Genomic DNA, 17203 nt, shown 5'->3' with positions numbered 1-17203 from the left:
AGAGCACCCGAGACCAGGTTTGTGAACAGGATGGCGGGAGCGTAGCGACAGACACCTAGAGACAGGGGGGCGATAAGTGTATATAGGGGGTACAGATATATAGCATATGTAGGGGGATACAGAAATATAGCAACAGCATGGGGAACTGGGGGCAGGGTGCACAGTGATACACATGTGGGGCGAATTCCATCGAATTCTGCTCATTACGTCTGCCCCATTTATTCTGTCCGCTCCGTCTATTGCTTCTACTTCATCCACTCTTTCTATTCGATCCAATCTATCCATACCATCTATTCCACCTATTCAATCCATTCCATGCATTCTACCTATTACAACCATTCTGTCCATTCATCTATTCCATCCACTCTATCTATTCCCTCCATTCCATCCACTCTATCCACTCTGTCCATTCCGTCCACTCTGTCCATTCCGTCCACTCTATCCATTTCGTCCACTCTATCCTTTCGATCAATTTCATCAACTCTACCCATTCAATCTACCCCACCCACTCTATCCATTCAATCTACCCCACCCACTCTATCCATTCAATCTACCCCACCCACTCTGCCCATTCAATCTATCCTATCTACTTTGCCCATTCAATCTATCCCACCCACTCTGCCCATTCAATCTATCTCATTCACCCTACCCATTCAATTTATCCTACCCACTCTATCCATTCCATCCACTCCATCCGTTCTGTCCACTCCATCCAATCCATATCAAGGTATGCCCTACCCGTACAGGTGATCTGGTCTCCTATATGGTAAGTCCTGTCCTCATTCTTCTTGTGTATTTCTGCTACTGGACCGGAGATCGTGTGTACTATAAAGTGTAAGTCCTGCCCACACTGTAAAAGTGTAAGTGTGTGTGTCTGTCTCATTGACCTGACAAGTGGTACTTGTGTCCTACGAGGTCATTCCTGCCGTCGTGCTATTCTCCCTTTAGCCCCTGCCTACCTCTGGATCACATGCATAACAATATCCTGTAATCACATACACACCGGGGACACGTTAGTGACACACTGCAACTCAAGCGCACCTGTTAGGCCTGTGTTCAGTCCCGCTGCACCACAGGAATCCTTGGGCAGACTCTGTAGACAAGTCGCATTTTCAGCCTAGCTTTGGAACAAAGGCTAAGACCGGATAGAATCGGAAAGCAGCAAATGCGGTGGGTTTGAGAATCATGGCGGACAGGGATCAGGAGGAGCGAGAAATGAATAGCAAAGAAATGATGTGCTAAAGACAGTTTCTAATAGTGTGATTTGTTTGCACCTGGTTAGGATTATAGAGGGCCCGGTCTAGCTGTTTCTACCTCATAGGGGTTCTGGGAAGACAATTGAACATTATGCCATGTACCACATTATGTGAGATATTTTGTTGTGAAATTACTGACATGGTGCTACTTCTAAACGCAAATCTGCCTTTGATAAGCACACAATGGTCATTAGAACACACAGTTTTACTTCCTAAAACCTGGTCCTCCAAAGGGCCCGATGATCTTGAATGTGAGACACTGCATGTCGTAATGATCTGCTGCGTCCTGTTCCTCACGGGACCCTTGTCTGCCCAGTCTCCTCATGGGATGATCCTCAGAGTCACAAGTAGGGCCAATTGATTCCATGCAGATCCCTAAACTAGGGACCAGACGGCACACAAAGAGGCAAGTCAACACAAGTGTAGATGACGCCTACCTCATCAATGGTCATGTAGGTAGTTCAACCGTACTCGGCCGGGCGTCATGGAATGCTTTCTGCATCATACATGATGGGCTGTCGCTTGGTATTGAGTAAAAGGGACCATTAACCTAAGACGAAGTCCCAATTGGATGAGGACAGAACTCAAGTCCATCTGTTATTGAAAAGGAAATTTGAATACGAGTCGATCATTCTCTAGTAAATCAGTGTCCAGTGCTAGTTACTTAATAATGGCAGAATCAGTCATTTTTATGAGGTTGTGGAGAAAAGGATTGTGTCAGTGTGGTCAATTTTGGGTGTGCAAGCAGCAATGACTCCTCAAATTGATCATTTGATTGAGGTCATGAAGCAAGATCAGGGATGCTTGCCTGAATTAGGCAAGTCTGCGTGACAAAGCTGGGTCTCGGGGAGCCGGGGGGTGGGATTAGTGTGTGCAAGCCTTCCGTACCTGCTGGGAGGCATCCATCGCAGCCGCCGTCTTGGCAGAGCTACAGATGTAATGTAACCTGATTGAGGCAACCATAGAATTTTAGGTGAATCTTTGCTGCCGCAAAGGCTGCAGCATCGGTTTCACATCAAGCTTTAGGACCGTCCCATCTGCAAAACCGCGGCCTCAAAACTGTCTCTAGTTGCCTGTAGGCACAGCAATACTCGAAGCAGAAAGAGGGCAAAAGGCGGCATAGAGGTTCGCAGGGCCACAGTCCTGAACTATGCTGTGGTGAATGACAGAGTCTTATTGGTACACGATTATTTTCTCAGCAGAAGGCGTTAAGGAGGCTTCAGACTGCAGCTTTTAACCTATGGCGATGTTTCCATAGTAAACCAAAAGGGTAAACGACCTAAACTTAGCCCAGAGATAGGCAAAGATCTGAGTATGTGGCCAAGCTTTCTGTATGGATACATAAGCTATTAAAATGTCGGCACATCATGATGCCCTACAGGTCTGTGGCCAACATGCCTATAGGACCAACTACCCACATTCTATACTCGCCAAACACCACATTTCTGGGAGCCCCAGCAGTAATGGAACATAGCCTGGAGTCTGTGCTTTCCCTACGCATGCGTGGACCTCAATCCCAAATCTGCTCCATGGTAAAGAGTAGGGTCCTATTCTCAAATGATTTCCTTTTGGGGGCCACTATCAAGCCAGAAGAACCTCATTTTAAAACGATCATTCCCCAGTTGTGAAAAGTATGTGAGTACGTTCCTTATTTTACATAACGGGGAGCACTCAGGAACAGGACACCCACATTATCATGGCGTGTTCTACCTAGTGAGCTTTTAGCAGGTGCTCTTCTTGTTTCCATACTCTGAGTTTATGAAAAACTGTAGAGCTTTCTAAGGCTCGGTTGACCTTCTTCATTTGGTCTGAGCAAGGCCTGGGCCTGGTGTGTGCAGTGATCAGGCCAGGCCTCTTTCTCTGTGGTCACAGCAGACCTGCTCTGCACAATAATTGAAAGTACCCACAAATAAAAAGAAAGTGTGTGGTACTGTAAACCTGGGATTATCTACACACAGCATTGGTCATCCTTACACAAACTTAATTATAAACCTTTCTATCGATTAGAATATTTTTTAATCTAATCTGTTTGGATCTGTTGGTTTTATAATGGACCAATCATTCTGAAATTCCTTTATCAGCTCTGTACATTGAATCAGTTAATAAGGGCCTGCTAAACTCGAACAGCAATCCTTCCATTTCTATGCAGTGCAACTGCTGAAGATGCTTTTTGCACCAGCATAAAGCAAGCGGACCCCATAGGGATCCATGGAAAACGCTGCCAGTCATCCTTGCATGGCAAGCAGCAAGTACAATTACAATGAAACCCTGCCCGACATGCTCGCATGTTGGGCATGGTTTAATTTCAATTGTGAACACTGCTTACCACGTCGGGCAGGGTTTCATTGTAATTGTGGGTCCTGCTTGCCATGCGTGCATGCCAAACAGCGCTCGCAATTAAAAATAAACTCTGCAAATATGGCAGTCAGCATTTACTCACTTTGCACGGCAGAGTGCAAAAGTGCAGGTCAAAAGGTGACGGATAAGTGTTCACCTCCTTATGTGCTGCGTTTTTGCACACCATCGTGAAAAGGACGAACATTTAGTGGTGGGGTGCTGCCTATGTGCATGTCAACACGTAGCGGCTCCCCGCTGTCAAGTTACGATTTTATTTTTTAACATGAGCTCCCATCTGTCCTGGTGAGTCGAACGTAGCGCCTAGACGCTGTGAAGCTAACCAAGCGCCCGGCACCATCCTTTCGATTCCCCGCTTAGGATGTTTTGCAACGACTCTAATCCTGTACTAGGTGACACTTTAGTACAAATACTACCTTCAGGTATTACGGTTTTTATCAGTATTTGGCAAACATTTAACCAGTTTTAAAGTTTCAAGCTCCACACTCCGCCAAACACCTCTATATAGTCCTATGGCGATGCAATACTATGGCGAGCTGCTAGCCTTGTTTCCTACCAACTCGTGCATATGACATCAATGCAATTTAAGAAAAAAGGAGCCGACATTTAAGATTGTGCCCACACAACGAGTAATACCTGTGCCTTCATGAAAAAAACCTGGTTCAAAATGAGAACCAAAATGCAACATGGTTATTTAGTTTAAGCATTTTTCATCTCTATCCAACTCTGACCCGATTGTGCACTACTTCCTCTCTTCCCTACATTTAAGGTTGTCACTCTTAAAGTTACTATTAATGCAGCGCATCAGTGATGAGGTGAATTCTAAAAGAACCTTTCCAAAATATTTTTCAAAAAGAGCTAAAGGCACAAATGAGAAATGTTTAGCCCGTGGCAAAGAAAGCAGCTGAAAGTTTAAATGAAAAAAGATAGACAAAAAGAGGCTATTATGACATTTCATGTCGAAATAAAGCTTTTATGAAATGAAAGATATTTTTGAGCTATTTCTGAAAAGTAAACAAAAGGCTTGAGAACCGGTCTCTTTACAATGTGACTAGGTCATCCATAGCCGGGGACTAGAACAAGGTAACCGTAGCTCGAGACTACAACTAGGTCATCCATAGCCAGGTACTAGAACAAGGTAACCGTAGCTCGAGACTACAACTAGGTCATCCATAGCCAGGGACTGGGACAAGGTAACCGTAGCTCTAGACTACAACTAAGTCATCCATAGCCAGGGACTAGAACAAGGTAACCGTAGCTCGAGACTACAGCTAGGTCATCGATAGCCAGGTACTGGGACAAGGTAACCGTAGCTCTACACTAAAACTAGGTCCTCCATAGCCAGGGACTAGAACAAGGTAACCGTAGCTCGAGACTACAACTAGGTCATCGATAGCCAGGGACTGGGACAAGGTAACCGTAGCTCGAGACTAAAACTAGGTCATCCATAGCCAGGGACTGGAACAAAGATACCGTAGCTCTAGACTAAAACTAGGTCATCCATAGCCAGGGACTAGAACAAGGTAACCGTAGCTCAAGACTAAAACTAGGTCATCCATAGCCAGGGACAGGAACAAGGAAATCATAGCTCGAGACTAAAACTAGGTCATCCATAGCCAGGGACTGGAACAAGGTAACCGTAGCTCTAGACTAAAACTACGTCATCCATAGCCAGGGATGGGAACAAGGAAACCATAGCTCGAGACTAAAACTAGGTCATCCATAGCCAGGGACAGGAACAAGGAAACCATAGCTCGAGACTAAAACTACGTCATCCATAGCCAGGGACTGGAACAAGAAAACCATAGCTCGAGACTAAAACTAGGTCATCCATAGCCAGGGACTGGAAAAAGGTAACCGTAGCTCTAGACTAAAACTAGGTCATCCATAGCCAGGGACTGGAACAAGGTAACCATAGCTCTAGACTAAAACTAGGTCATCCATAGCCAGGGACAGGAACAAGGAAACCATAGCTCGAGACTAAAACTACGTCGTCCATAGCCAGGGACTGGAACAAGGAAACCATAGCTCGAGACTAAAACTATGTCATCCATAGCCAGGGACTGGCACAAGGTAACCGTAGCTGTAGACTAAAACTAGGTAATCCATAGCCAGGGACTGGAACAAGGTAACCGTAGCTCGAGACTAAAACTAGGTCATCCATAGCCAGGGACTGGAACAAGGTAGGTCTAGCAGGGGACTGGACTGTGGTAAACGAAGCAGGCTGGAAACACATGAGCATAATAAGGAGGGGTCTGGGACTCAGGACTAAAACGAAGCGAAGCGGAAATCTACAAACAGAAGAGAAACCAGCGTGACTAAACTGGGTAAAGCTTGAAACTATAAATACCTGAGCTACATGGGGAAGGGCAGAGCAGGAAGCAAGGAAGGAGATTGAAGGGAAGCAGCACAAGCAACAGAGGCTGAAAGCTGCAGGGACAGAGCACAATAATCGGGCTGGGATTTGCAGGAAATCATCACAAAGAAAAGGGGAAACACACTGGCAGCAGGCAGAGAGGGAAACACAGAGCCTGCCAGGCCGGCAGAGGAAACTGGCGAAAGGCAACACAGGAGCAGGGATAGCTAACGGGCAACGCAAAAGAAGAATGGTCAGTCAGCAAAGTAGAGAGATTCCAAATGGTTCAGAGCACGATGCACAAACAAAGCAGTGCTAACTGGCAGGAAAGCCCAGGGTGCCACTGTGTGATTGGGCTGCACACAAGCCGTCTCAGGTGTGGTTAATCGAAATCCCTGGATTGGATTTAGGGAGCAGAGAGAGCCAGTGCTGCCAAACTTGAAGTGTCTTGGGAGCCAGTAGGCATGCAGGCAGAACTCGGCTAAGGGTCAGGACACCACAGGGTACAAAAGGAAGGTCCTTTATTTGTTGCGCTTCAAATGAAGAAGCTACAAGCAGGAGAGAGGGGCGTTCACATCTTCTCTGGTAGGGCTCTCATGATGCAGTCCCTTACTGCCAGCGCTGGAACCCCAAGGTCACTGCAAGCTCCACAATCCATTCACTTACTCGCCATTCCACAAGCTATTACACACACACACAGATAGGATACAAATCACTACAAAACTTTATGAATTGCTGTTTCATCTTGCGTGTTGCAGTCCACTGAAAAGCTCTTTCCTTCTTCAGAACATGAAGGCAACTGTGTGTGTTCAATTCTGAGCCCAAAAGAGTTTCCAGATGAGGCTGCCAGGTACCTTTCGGGTGCATTATGGGAGTTGTGGGATGTTTTTATCCACGCATCCAAGCCCTACCTCAAAACTGTGCAGTACTGACATGGAAAACATCATGATGGCCAGAGCTTCCCAGAAAATGCACAGGGAAATGCATGAAGAATAGGCTGCCGCTCATTTTTGCCGATGTTATGGGCACAGAAGGACACTGCCTAAAACCACCATTGGACTACCCACACAGTAGTCTGAAACCATTGGGAATGGCAATGCTGATTGCCAAAAGCAAACCCATAACTGTTGGGAATTCATTTTCTTAAATCCCAAAAAGGGGTGCAGTACCAGTACTCACCACTATCAAAAAGCCGGCGTTTTAAAACAACACCAGATTTTACTTTTTTGTAGAAAACTGAATAAATGAACCCAAAGCATGCCAAAGAAAGACTTACTGAGAGGTGGATCCAATGTAAAGTTATATTCTGAAGTGACTTGAAGGTTTATAACAAGACTGGCTGAGCTGTGGATTTCAGCAGTTTAAGTAAATTTGGACTGAAAGACACTAAAAATCTAAATGTTTAAAAGAAATGAGTGACCTACTTTGAGTGTCACATAGGTTGCAATTGTTTAAATGTCATAGTTTTAAACTTAGAATCAGCATTCTAGCTGCATATGTAAACATTGTCTTGACTTAAACTGGGTAACAAAAAGTGACATTTTATCTGAAACCTGGCTTAAAGAGATTCCAATTTTGCCTGGCAACTACCCCCCATCAGGAGTGAAAATTGAGTCACAGCTGTGTTCCCAGGCCTATCTGCCTTTTGCTGGCCACACTAAGGATATGCCATCTCTCTGATAATTGAATTAAGGGGAGCCCCACAGAATACAGGAGCTCTGAACAAAGCCCTGTCCTGACTCAGGCAAATGTTTTATTGGCGGGAGTCGTAAATGGAGCTTCCTCCTGGAAGGACAGGGGAGGAGCACTGCCTGTGAGAGCAAGCTGGCTTGGCAGAACTGGAAAAACCAGAAATTCAACCTTGTGCTGGGGGGGAAACCACACCCCTTTGGGGCCAGAACATAACTCTAAAAAGATGAATAACTCATAATACGGACTTGTGAAAATTTTAAATGACACCATAATTCTTGTGATTTTTCTGCCCACATTTTAAGACGTGTTAGGACCCGGTGGTATGTTCAGGGGGGTTTTAGCAGAAAAGAGGATATTACTCAAAATGTGTGCATGTGAAAAATCTGACACTTCATCAACTAATGTCCATACTCCTTGCGCACATGTGTGTAAATTTGGGTTAATGTCCGATATTGCGAAACCAGTTAAAAAGTGAAGTATGTGCCATTTTTGAACCCAAGCCCCCAGGAAGAGCAGATTTGGACAGGGTATACCTCCTGTGATATGTGAAGGGTGCATGTAATTTTAAACAAATGTGTACCTGTGCAAATATGCCTTTTGGATCAAAATATAGATTGTGTGTAAGTTGACAGGGGTGGGTTCTCTGTATCATAAACAGACCTCATCATGATGACACTTCATTTCATTCCCCCAATCAAGTGGAAGCGGATGAAGTGGCCAATGACAAGGGGAGAGGGGTAGGGCCTAGGAAGCTAGCCTCTCCACCCATTTTCAAAACACATAAAAGCAGACAGGCAGGACAGATAGGGACCTTCAAATCCATTTGCAGCTGGAAGCTCTGCCGGAAAATCCATACTTTACCTCCATCAACCTTCAGAGAGCTAACATAGAGACTTCAATCTATCCACCAGCAGAGTAGAGCTGACCCAGATCACTGTGAAGTGCAGAGACAGAGTCCAGTCTAAAACCTGACCAGATCCGTGGCGAGGCCCATTCTAATTCAAGAATTTAGTGTGAGTACCTAGCAAACTGTGCAGAACCAATCTCTTAATTAAAATAATATAATTCAATCTATTTAATCTAAGTAGAACTGCCTCCTGTCACCTGCCATTTTCTAGTTGCTAGCTGTCACTTGTCTTTTTGAACTTTAAAATTTCAAATCTGAAAAACGACCTTTATTATATCGCTCATATCTCCGTGACCGTTCGTGCTAGAGACTTGCAGTAACTTTCCTCTGAAATATAGTTTTGCCGCAATCGTGAAAAACGCACGCGCGAATTTTGCCGCGATTTGCAAATTTCTCCACGTGTGAAAACAGAAGCTTCTTGCTTTCAGTTGCCAAAAATTCGTTTAACCTGCTAGTTACTTCTAGATCCTTGCTAAAGTGAGCCTGAACTCATCCCAGGTATATTTCACTCACCCTGAACCTCTAGAGGGAATTAAAAGCATTTTAGCATATTTTTCACTTCATTGCCAGCACACATAAAAGCATTTTGGGCCTGTGTTTCCAACTTCTGTAGTCTAAGCTTGCTGGGGTGAACTGAATTACAGTTGATTGCATTTCTGAGAACTGTGTGCTTTCCTTGCATTGCATAAAGGGGGGAGGGGATTGCCAGAGAAAAGTGATTACATTGTTTTGTTGAACGCATATTGAGTATTTTCTGTACTGCATTTCATTCAACATTACATCCATCTGAACTTATATAAAGTATTCTCTACCACCTTATTCTTCCGTTCCTATTCACAAGTGTGCTAGTGCCAGACTATCCATTATTGATTACTAATCAGATTAAGTGTGATATCCAATTATTAATTTATTATAAAGTGTGATATATATCTATATTGTTTAAATTATCAAATAAACCTTTTAAACTTGCAAAACAGAACTACTTCTTGGCTCAGTGGGGTCAGGAGGATTCCAAGAGAGGGGTGTTATATAGGGGTAGTCATCCAGAACGCATGAACTGGACATAAAGATATATCAATAAGGGTTTCCATTCAGTATCCCAGACTAGGCATTGACTTAGCGGTAGTGTTGAATTGAATCCTCTTACAGAGTTGTAGTCCATGTTTCAGAAATTACAGATATTTGCCTGGAAATGTTGAATGATGATTCTGTCTGTTGAGGGCTGACAGCGTCCAGCGGGTCTGCAGACAGTGCCACGCAGACACAAAAATGCAAGGTCCTGACACAGGCATGGTTACAGACTGTACAACTGTGCACATTTTCTTATGACATTTGTGTTGCCATATAAGGTGGCCTTCCAATGAAGCTTGCATGTTTAGTGCTGAGTTAATGTTCGTGAATGTTGACCTGGGGTTGCTGGCATATCATTTCTAGGGCAGTGTGGGGATTTCTGTTGGTTGTTTTCTGGATCTGCACCTGCGTGCTCCTGCAACTCATGATTGTAGCTGTGTATCGGCTCTCGACGCATGTATCTGCATTTCTCTGTGGCTCAGTTTCATCTACGCAGTTGTGTGTGTAATTCTACACGGATTGGGGCCTCTGAGACGAGTAAACACTTAGTCGGCTCTGGGACGCTTGGCGTAATGTTCATCGTCCTGCTCATGAGTTATGGGTGACTTGGAGGAGATATCTGCAATGTGAGATCGCCTCTCACACCCACCCAGGTGCTGATATGTGGCCTCCGCTCTTGTAGATCAGGCGTGGAGTGGTCCTGTGTTGATCCCTTCAGCGCTCCTGTCTAAGCGACCCTATTCAGTCAGAGCCGTAACTATGAAGTGTGAGGACTGTGGCATGAGGTCCATCCTGTGGAGTGCACTGTGTGAATAACCGTGTTGTACGTCTCCACTTGCAGGTCATGCACATACGGAAGCTTCTTCAAAAGATGGATCGTCCTAATGGCCTTTATCCCAACTACCTGAATCCACGGACTGGGCGCTGGGGGCAGCGTGAGTATCATTATTATATGCCTACCTTTCCTTCCGTCGCAGTCGTGATAATGGGATTCTAGCTGATCGGCTTTAGGAGATGTGAGATCCTTGGTAGATGCATGGCCTCGCTTGGTGACGGTCCTTTCCAGTGGTGGAAATTGACACAATGTACTGGGGCAACCCACCTCCTCTACGCCGAGGGCGGGGGGGTGCCAGACATATTTTGCTGCTCCGTCTTGTTCCATCCCAATTCCTCCCCCGATCTTGTGCCAAACGTCTGTGACTGTAGGTGCTGGAGGTCTGGTAATCTCCAAAGATCACTGGCCAGGAAGGCTTTACCTAAAACCTACAAATATTAGGCTATTGCCAGCGAGCGTAGCCTCTTCTGATATCAAGCAAGATAAGCGGGGTCTATCCAATATCTGATCCACGCCGTATCAAGAAAATCATGCAATCCCGCCATCGCAAACTCATGTATGCTGTGAGCTGCCATTTTGATTGTGGTGTAATTTTTATGAATCGGTTATTTGCCAAAACAATATCCAAAAGCCAATTGGTACATTTGGAAGATTTAAACCATTGACTAGCAACATGATGTAAGTATATGGTGTCAAAATGATGCAAGAAAGCCACACAGTCCTTGTTATACTCCTTCCAAAAGGTCCATTGGATGAAGTTTAATCATCCACTGAGCCTGGTTTAATAGCTCTGCAGATTGCTCTGTCGTCCAGAATGCCATGACTGTCCCCATCGACCTCGGATGATGGGGTGTGCTCAGGAAAAGGGTGCTTCTCTTTTCTTATTAGGCACACTCTGTCGAGGCGCAGTGTGGGTGGTGACACAATTGAAACCGCGCACTGGTGGTTGCCAGCACTTCACACCTCCTTTTATAATGCAGCCAGGAATATACATTTTATTGAGTCTAAGATGTGTGCACATTTATCAAAATAGATCCCCTCGCATGTTTGGATTTACATTTTTTGGGGGTACACAAGTAAACACCCCGGAGCCGTCAGAAGCCGTCTAAAAGGCGCTCTTTGGGAATGTAAAGTAGCGGACCTAGCGTCCATTCCAAATAATTGCAGGATACATCTTATGTGCGTAAAGACAGGAGGGAATTAGAAGAAACTGAATTAATAAACGACCATCTCCCAGCTAAATGCCCGTGACCTGATGACCCCTCTGCCGGCTGCTTGAATTTGAATATTCTCGATTTTGCTCAAAGCATGTTGTGGGCAACAGCAAACCACAGTTGCCGCTTGATTAGGCGGGAGGAGGGCGAGTAAAATGATATGCTGAGCACCAAAGCATTGACTGCTTTCCTGTAATGTATGAAATCTGGAGCATCTGTGGCTTTGTCGAGCAGCCCAGGCCCCCCCCCCCCCCCCGCTGAGCTTCTGACACCGGGTGGGTCCCCGCTTGGCGGGGAATAATCATACGCCACAGTTTTGAGCCAGCTGCAGTTTGTGCAAAGATTTGGAAGTCAGAGGAGGAGACGTGGCTTGAGAGCGTTAGCATCCAGACAGAGCTGCAGCCCGACTGTGCGAGGCCCGGGTTCGTGTCTGTGATCCTTCTTAGCTGCTGAGGAGACGCGTTTACAGGAGGAGCTGATCACATAGTCAAGCCTAGGATGCCCCCTAGAAGGCCACCAGTCTTGTCCCGCTGTTATGCCTAGTGATAACTATTTGCTTTTTTCACCTTTAATCACTGTGGGGGCCTTCACAATTGGAGTTTTTCACTGAATCGTTGTGGAAATAGAGCACCATTTGCGGGGTGTCACGTGCATACTGTGGCAGGTCAGAAGGCGGCGTACGCGGACACGGTGATGACGTTTCTAATGAGTGTTTTATTAAATGATAGGAAAAAGGCCTTTCTTTCCTTATTTCTAGGTGCTTGTTCCCTGCCTGTGCAAATACACAAGGTGCTCGTCAGTCATCCGTTAATGTCTACACGAAGAAGTCCTCTGTCCAAAAACGAACTCTAACTGACCTTAGCACTATTGGAACAAACTAAGCTCGGGGAATACTTCCCTTCTCCTGATTGTCTCTTCGGGCAATGGTTCTCCTTCTGCTTGAGAGTTTTTGCTATCAGGATATCCTTAAATAGTCTCTTGTCGCCCTCAGTATTAGTTCTTGTAATTCTTTCTCCCGGTCTTTGGGCTTTTCCTTCTCTTTAGGGATTAATGTCCAGGAACCCATATTTGAACTTTATATTATCCTTTGATTCGGGTTAGCAGGTCTTGGAGGTTTCTGTAAAATATACTTGAGGTGTGGTATAATGTCCCACCCTTACTTGTTTTGTATATCATTTCTCTTATGAGTGCCTCTGGACTTTACGTCATATAAATGCTGGACCCGTATGCAGGCAAACTTACATTTTTTGTGATGGGATGTGGGTGTCCTGTATAGCCGACCCCTTCCCGGCCATGAAATATTACACCACAACATTTGGTCAAGTGTTGGCAGTAAAAGGCCTTAGGTTTTTATTATTACAGATCTGGTTATGGAACATAAACAATAACCGCACATTGTAATAATATAGTACTTTTGGGGACCGGGTCCTGCGGTTACCCCCTCAGGTCTGTGCCGCCTTCTTTGTCCCACAGCTTGTTGTTGTCACCGTACAGTGTCCTGGTTCTCCTTCCGTTGTTCTTCTCCCTTTTTTCTAGGGTGGGTGGGATTGCGGAAAAGAAAAAGAGGAAGATGCCGAGTACACAACAATCTCCCTGGATGTTTGGATCCCCGTGTAGGGACCACAAACAGCTTGTGTTCCTCTGAGCTGCAAGCAGCTCGTTATATAGGACCCTGGGGTAGCCCTTGGGTCCTTTGTAGTGTATCTGTGGGGGCTGTGAAGCCAGCCCCCAGGCCGGCATGCAGCTGACTGTCTGAGCCCCCGAGGGGGGCATTTCTTTGTTGTTCTCCTGCCTGGCTGACCTTGCTTCCCCTGGGTGCTAAGCATGCATTTGTTATTGTGGAAGGGTGAGATGTACTTTCACACCTCACCCTTCCTGCACTTTGTAGCGCTGAGACTGCGTGTCTCCTAGTTGTTGGAGGAACGGGGAGCTGGGCCTTGGGGGAGGCTTGCTGCCTCCCTCCTGGGGCCTGGTGCCATGGGGCAGCAGTTAACCGGCTTTGCTTGGGGCTGCCCGGCAGCATTGCCTATAACAGCTGGACCCCTATGCAGGCAAACTTACATTTGTTGTGATGAGGGGTGTGTTGGTGTCGTGTATAGATGACCCTTTCCCCCCCATCAGATATTACACCACAACATTTGGTCAAGTGTTGGCAATAAAAGGCCGTAGGTTTTTATTGTGACAGATATGGTTATGGAACATGAACAATAATCGCATATCCTAATATATAGTACTTTTGGGCACCGGGTCCTGAGGTTACCCCCTCCGGCCCGTGCCGCCACTCACAGGCAGGTTATCGACTGCCTGTGTTCCCCAAAAATATAGGTTATCTACAGCCTCTGGTAGCTGTTGATTTCTCTGTAAAATTGTTCGATGCCATGCCATGCCCTGATAGATGGGTGCCATCCTTGTGAAACAGATCAGGGTCACCTAGTGTTAGGGCCGGGTGTTTTATAAAGCCCAAACCTCTGACTATGCAGAATTTTTGCAGCCCTCTGTTCTACTTTCTCCTGGAGTTGTCTACTGATTTATAACAGATGGCCCCCTGCCATGTTTTTCTAGGCAGGACTGCTGAAAAATAAATGTGTGTCCCTCCAATTGTGTGAAATGCCTGATAGGCACATATTTCTTCATATAACATTTTTCTTCCCATGTTTACCAGATCATTACCCCCTAAATGTATTATCAAAAATTGCGGCGGGTCTCTGTATGCGACTAGGTCGGCTAGCTTGTCAAGGATGTCTGGCCAGTGGAGGCCTCTGTAGCCCCACCTTGATGCGATCATGTTCCTGAAAGCCGGGCCGTTTTTAGTTTCTTCAGCCCAACGCCCTGTCCTGAATACAAATGAGTGTCCGACTATCCAGGCTGATCTTAAAGGTGGGTCCCGTCCGGCTGTTGTTTCTGGAGAGAAAAAGCAGGATTAGGAGGGGATGGGGGGGGAACTATATTAGTTCTGGCCTGATGCATCTCCTATAAAAATCCGACTTCCACCCCCTAATATTCTTTACTTGCTGGGCGCCTAGACCTCCTTGCCATGCTGAGGTTGCTGCCCCAATCCTAAAAGAGTGGGTGCCGAAATCCTTTGGATTCTACCCTGCTTTGGCAATTGCTTTCATAAGCGCCCCCTTGAATTGGTAGGGACTTGGAGTGGAGGTATCCCTGTAGATTAGGAATCCCCCCCCCACTTTGGGCCGCTGTGCATAGTAGAGGTTAGTGATGAACACCGGGCAGTTTGGTGCATCGTCAATGCAGCAGATGTTAATGACCCTTTTTGCCCCCATTTTGGATCGTTGTATTTCGATGTTGACGCTATCCCTTTTAACCCTGGTCTTGATAAGGCCTAAGCCATTGTTGGCTTTCGTGCTGGAAGCTATGAGCTCTCCCACTCGGAAAGCCCCAAAATATGCGAGAAAAAACACGGTTTTAAATGTTTCATATAGATGCAAGCATATGCTGTCTAATAGGCTTGCCATTTTTACTAGTTTATCAAAATCTAGTGGGCTCCCGGTTTCTACCTGGGGTCCCTCTATTGTACCTCAGCCTTTCATTGCATATGAAATTAACACGCTTTGTGTAGGGTTTTAATCGCCCCATAATTTTGAATAATAAGATATTGCTACCAGGTGTCTTTTAGCCCAATCTTTTTTAAAACCCCGATCGTGCTCCCACTTTAAAAAGATTTATATATCTCTTATTGTTATTAACTCCACATGGTTTAAACCAGTTGTTCTCAGAACCATTTGCAAGCACTTACTGTACTGAGCCGTAGTGCTGCTTGCCAAAGCTTTCTCCGCCATCTCTACCAGGAACTTCGTAGCAGGGTTCATGTTTCCTGTGGGCAGCATGCTGCTGGCACCTGTTTTTAAGGTGCATGCTTGTTGGTGTGCATCCCGGCCTTGGCTCTCGCGCGCAGGCGTTGATGCAGATCTCTCTAGCTTCTCACTATCGCCCAGCAGTCCGCTGGGATCGATGTCATCTTTCCTTGAGCGTGTGGCGCTAGCTCCCGAGATCTTGCCCACTGAAAGCGAGATAAAGCGTCTGCAATGTTATTATCTGCTGCAGCGATGTGTTTTGCTTTGACAAAAATATTTTCATGCAGTGTGACCGTTGTGATGGCTCGTAGTACTCTAAGCACCAAATGGCATTTGGTGGTCCTTTTGTTCAAAATTCCTACCACTGCCATGTTGTCACATCGAACCATGAGTTCTGTGTTAGCCAGCTGCCTGCCCCAAATGCGTATGGTTAGCCAGATGGGAAATATTTCTAAAAGAGAGATGTTTTTTGTCCATCCTGCTGTGTGCCATGACTCGGGCCAGTGTCCAGCCACCCATTCTGTGCCTAGCTTGTCCTGAAGCCCTTGCTCCCTGCTGCATCTGTAAAGAGCACAGCGTGTGGTCCCATTGGAATTTGTGAGGAAATCCCCCCATACTTTCAGATCTTCTTTCACTTCTTTGCCCAGCCTGATGTGTAAGTTGGGTTTGGTGCATGCTTTAGTTTTGAACTCCAGGCTCCTGGAAAATACTTGTCCTTGTGGAAGGATCCTGGCTGCAAAATTGAGGCTGCCTGCCAGTGATTGTAATTCCCTCACTGTGCCCTTGTTCGTTGTGCTTAGCGCTTGGATTTTTCCTAACAGTTCTATTCCTTTTGCTTTTGGGATTCTGCATACGCCGTCTATTGCGTCTATCTCTATTCCTAAAAAGATGATGTTTGTGCATGGCTTGGTCTTCTTCTCAGCTGCCAATGGGATGCCCCATTGGGCAGCGATCCTTTCTAATTCCGCCAGTGCCCTATTGCATTCTTCCGAATCTGTTGGGCCCATCACCATAAAATCGTCCAGGTAGTGCACTACTCTGACCCCTGGGACTTGTTTCTGAAACGGCCATTGAAAAAAAAGGAGCTGAATTGTTCAAATAGTGCGCAGGAAACAGTGCAGCCCATGGAGAGGCATCTGTCCACATAGAATTTCTTATCGAAAGTGAAACCTAGCCATTGCTGTGAACTTGGATGGACTGGTAGTAACCTGAAAGCAGATTCAATGTCCAGTTTAGCCATAAGGGCTTTCCTGCCGCAGTCCTGTATTTATCTTAGAGCCTCCTGGAAATGCGTGAAGGTAACTGCAGATTCTGTGTGGGGGATGCCGTCGTTGAGGGAGTGTTCCCTGCCTGGGGTATGACCAAGTGGTGTATTAGCCTCATCTTCCCAGGTTCTTTTTTAGCTACCAAACCTAGTGGAGACACTAGGTAATTTGGAAATTGCATTGTTTCACAAGGGCCTGCAATCCTACCCAGTTGCAATTCTTTCTCTATTTTTTCTCTTACTACCTTTGGGTTGTCCCTAGCTGAGACCAGATTCCTTGGGATTTTCTGGGACCCTTCTCCCTTGAAAAGAATAATGAAATGTTCCTTGAACCCCAGCGGATTGCTGAGCTGATTTCTTTGTCGGGATAATTCATTAATGTTTCGCTAAAGTTTTCTGGGTTGATGGGAGTTCTGCCTGCTTTCACCCCTGGCGGAAATG

General features: G+C 45.9%; 1 protein-coding gene across 1 annotated transcript in view; it reads left to right on the top strand.

The window, feature by feature from the left end:
• Nucleotides 1–17203, top strand: part of MAN1A2 (mannosidase alpha class 1A member 2) — a 1471929-nt gene that overhangs the window by 1278678 nt on the left and 176048 nt on the right. Inside the window, exon 8 of the mRNA XM_069635768.1 lies at nt 10479–10572. Coding sequence (XP_069491869.1) covers nt 10479–10572 — 94 coding nt within the window. The remainder of the gene's footprint in view (nt 1–10478; nt 10573–17203) is intronic.

The sequence above is a fragment of the Ambystoma mexicanum genome, chromosome 7p (assembly GCF_040938575.1).
Source record: "Ambystoma mexicanum isolate Mex_15411 chromosome 7p, UKY_AmexF1_1, whole genome shotgun sequence".
In the NCBI taxonomy this organism is placed as follows: Eukaryota; Metazoa; Chordata; class Amphibia; order Caudata; family Ambystomatidae; genus Ambystoma; species Ambystoma mexicanum.
This window is presented reverse-complemented; position numbering and strand designations above follow the sequence as displayed.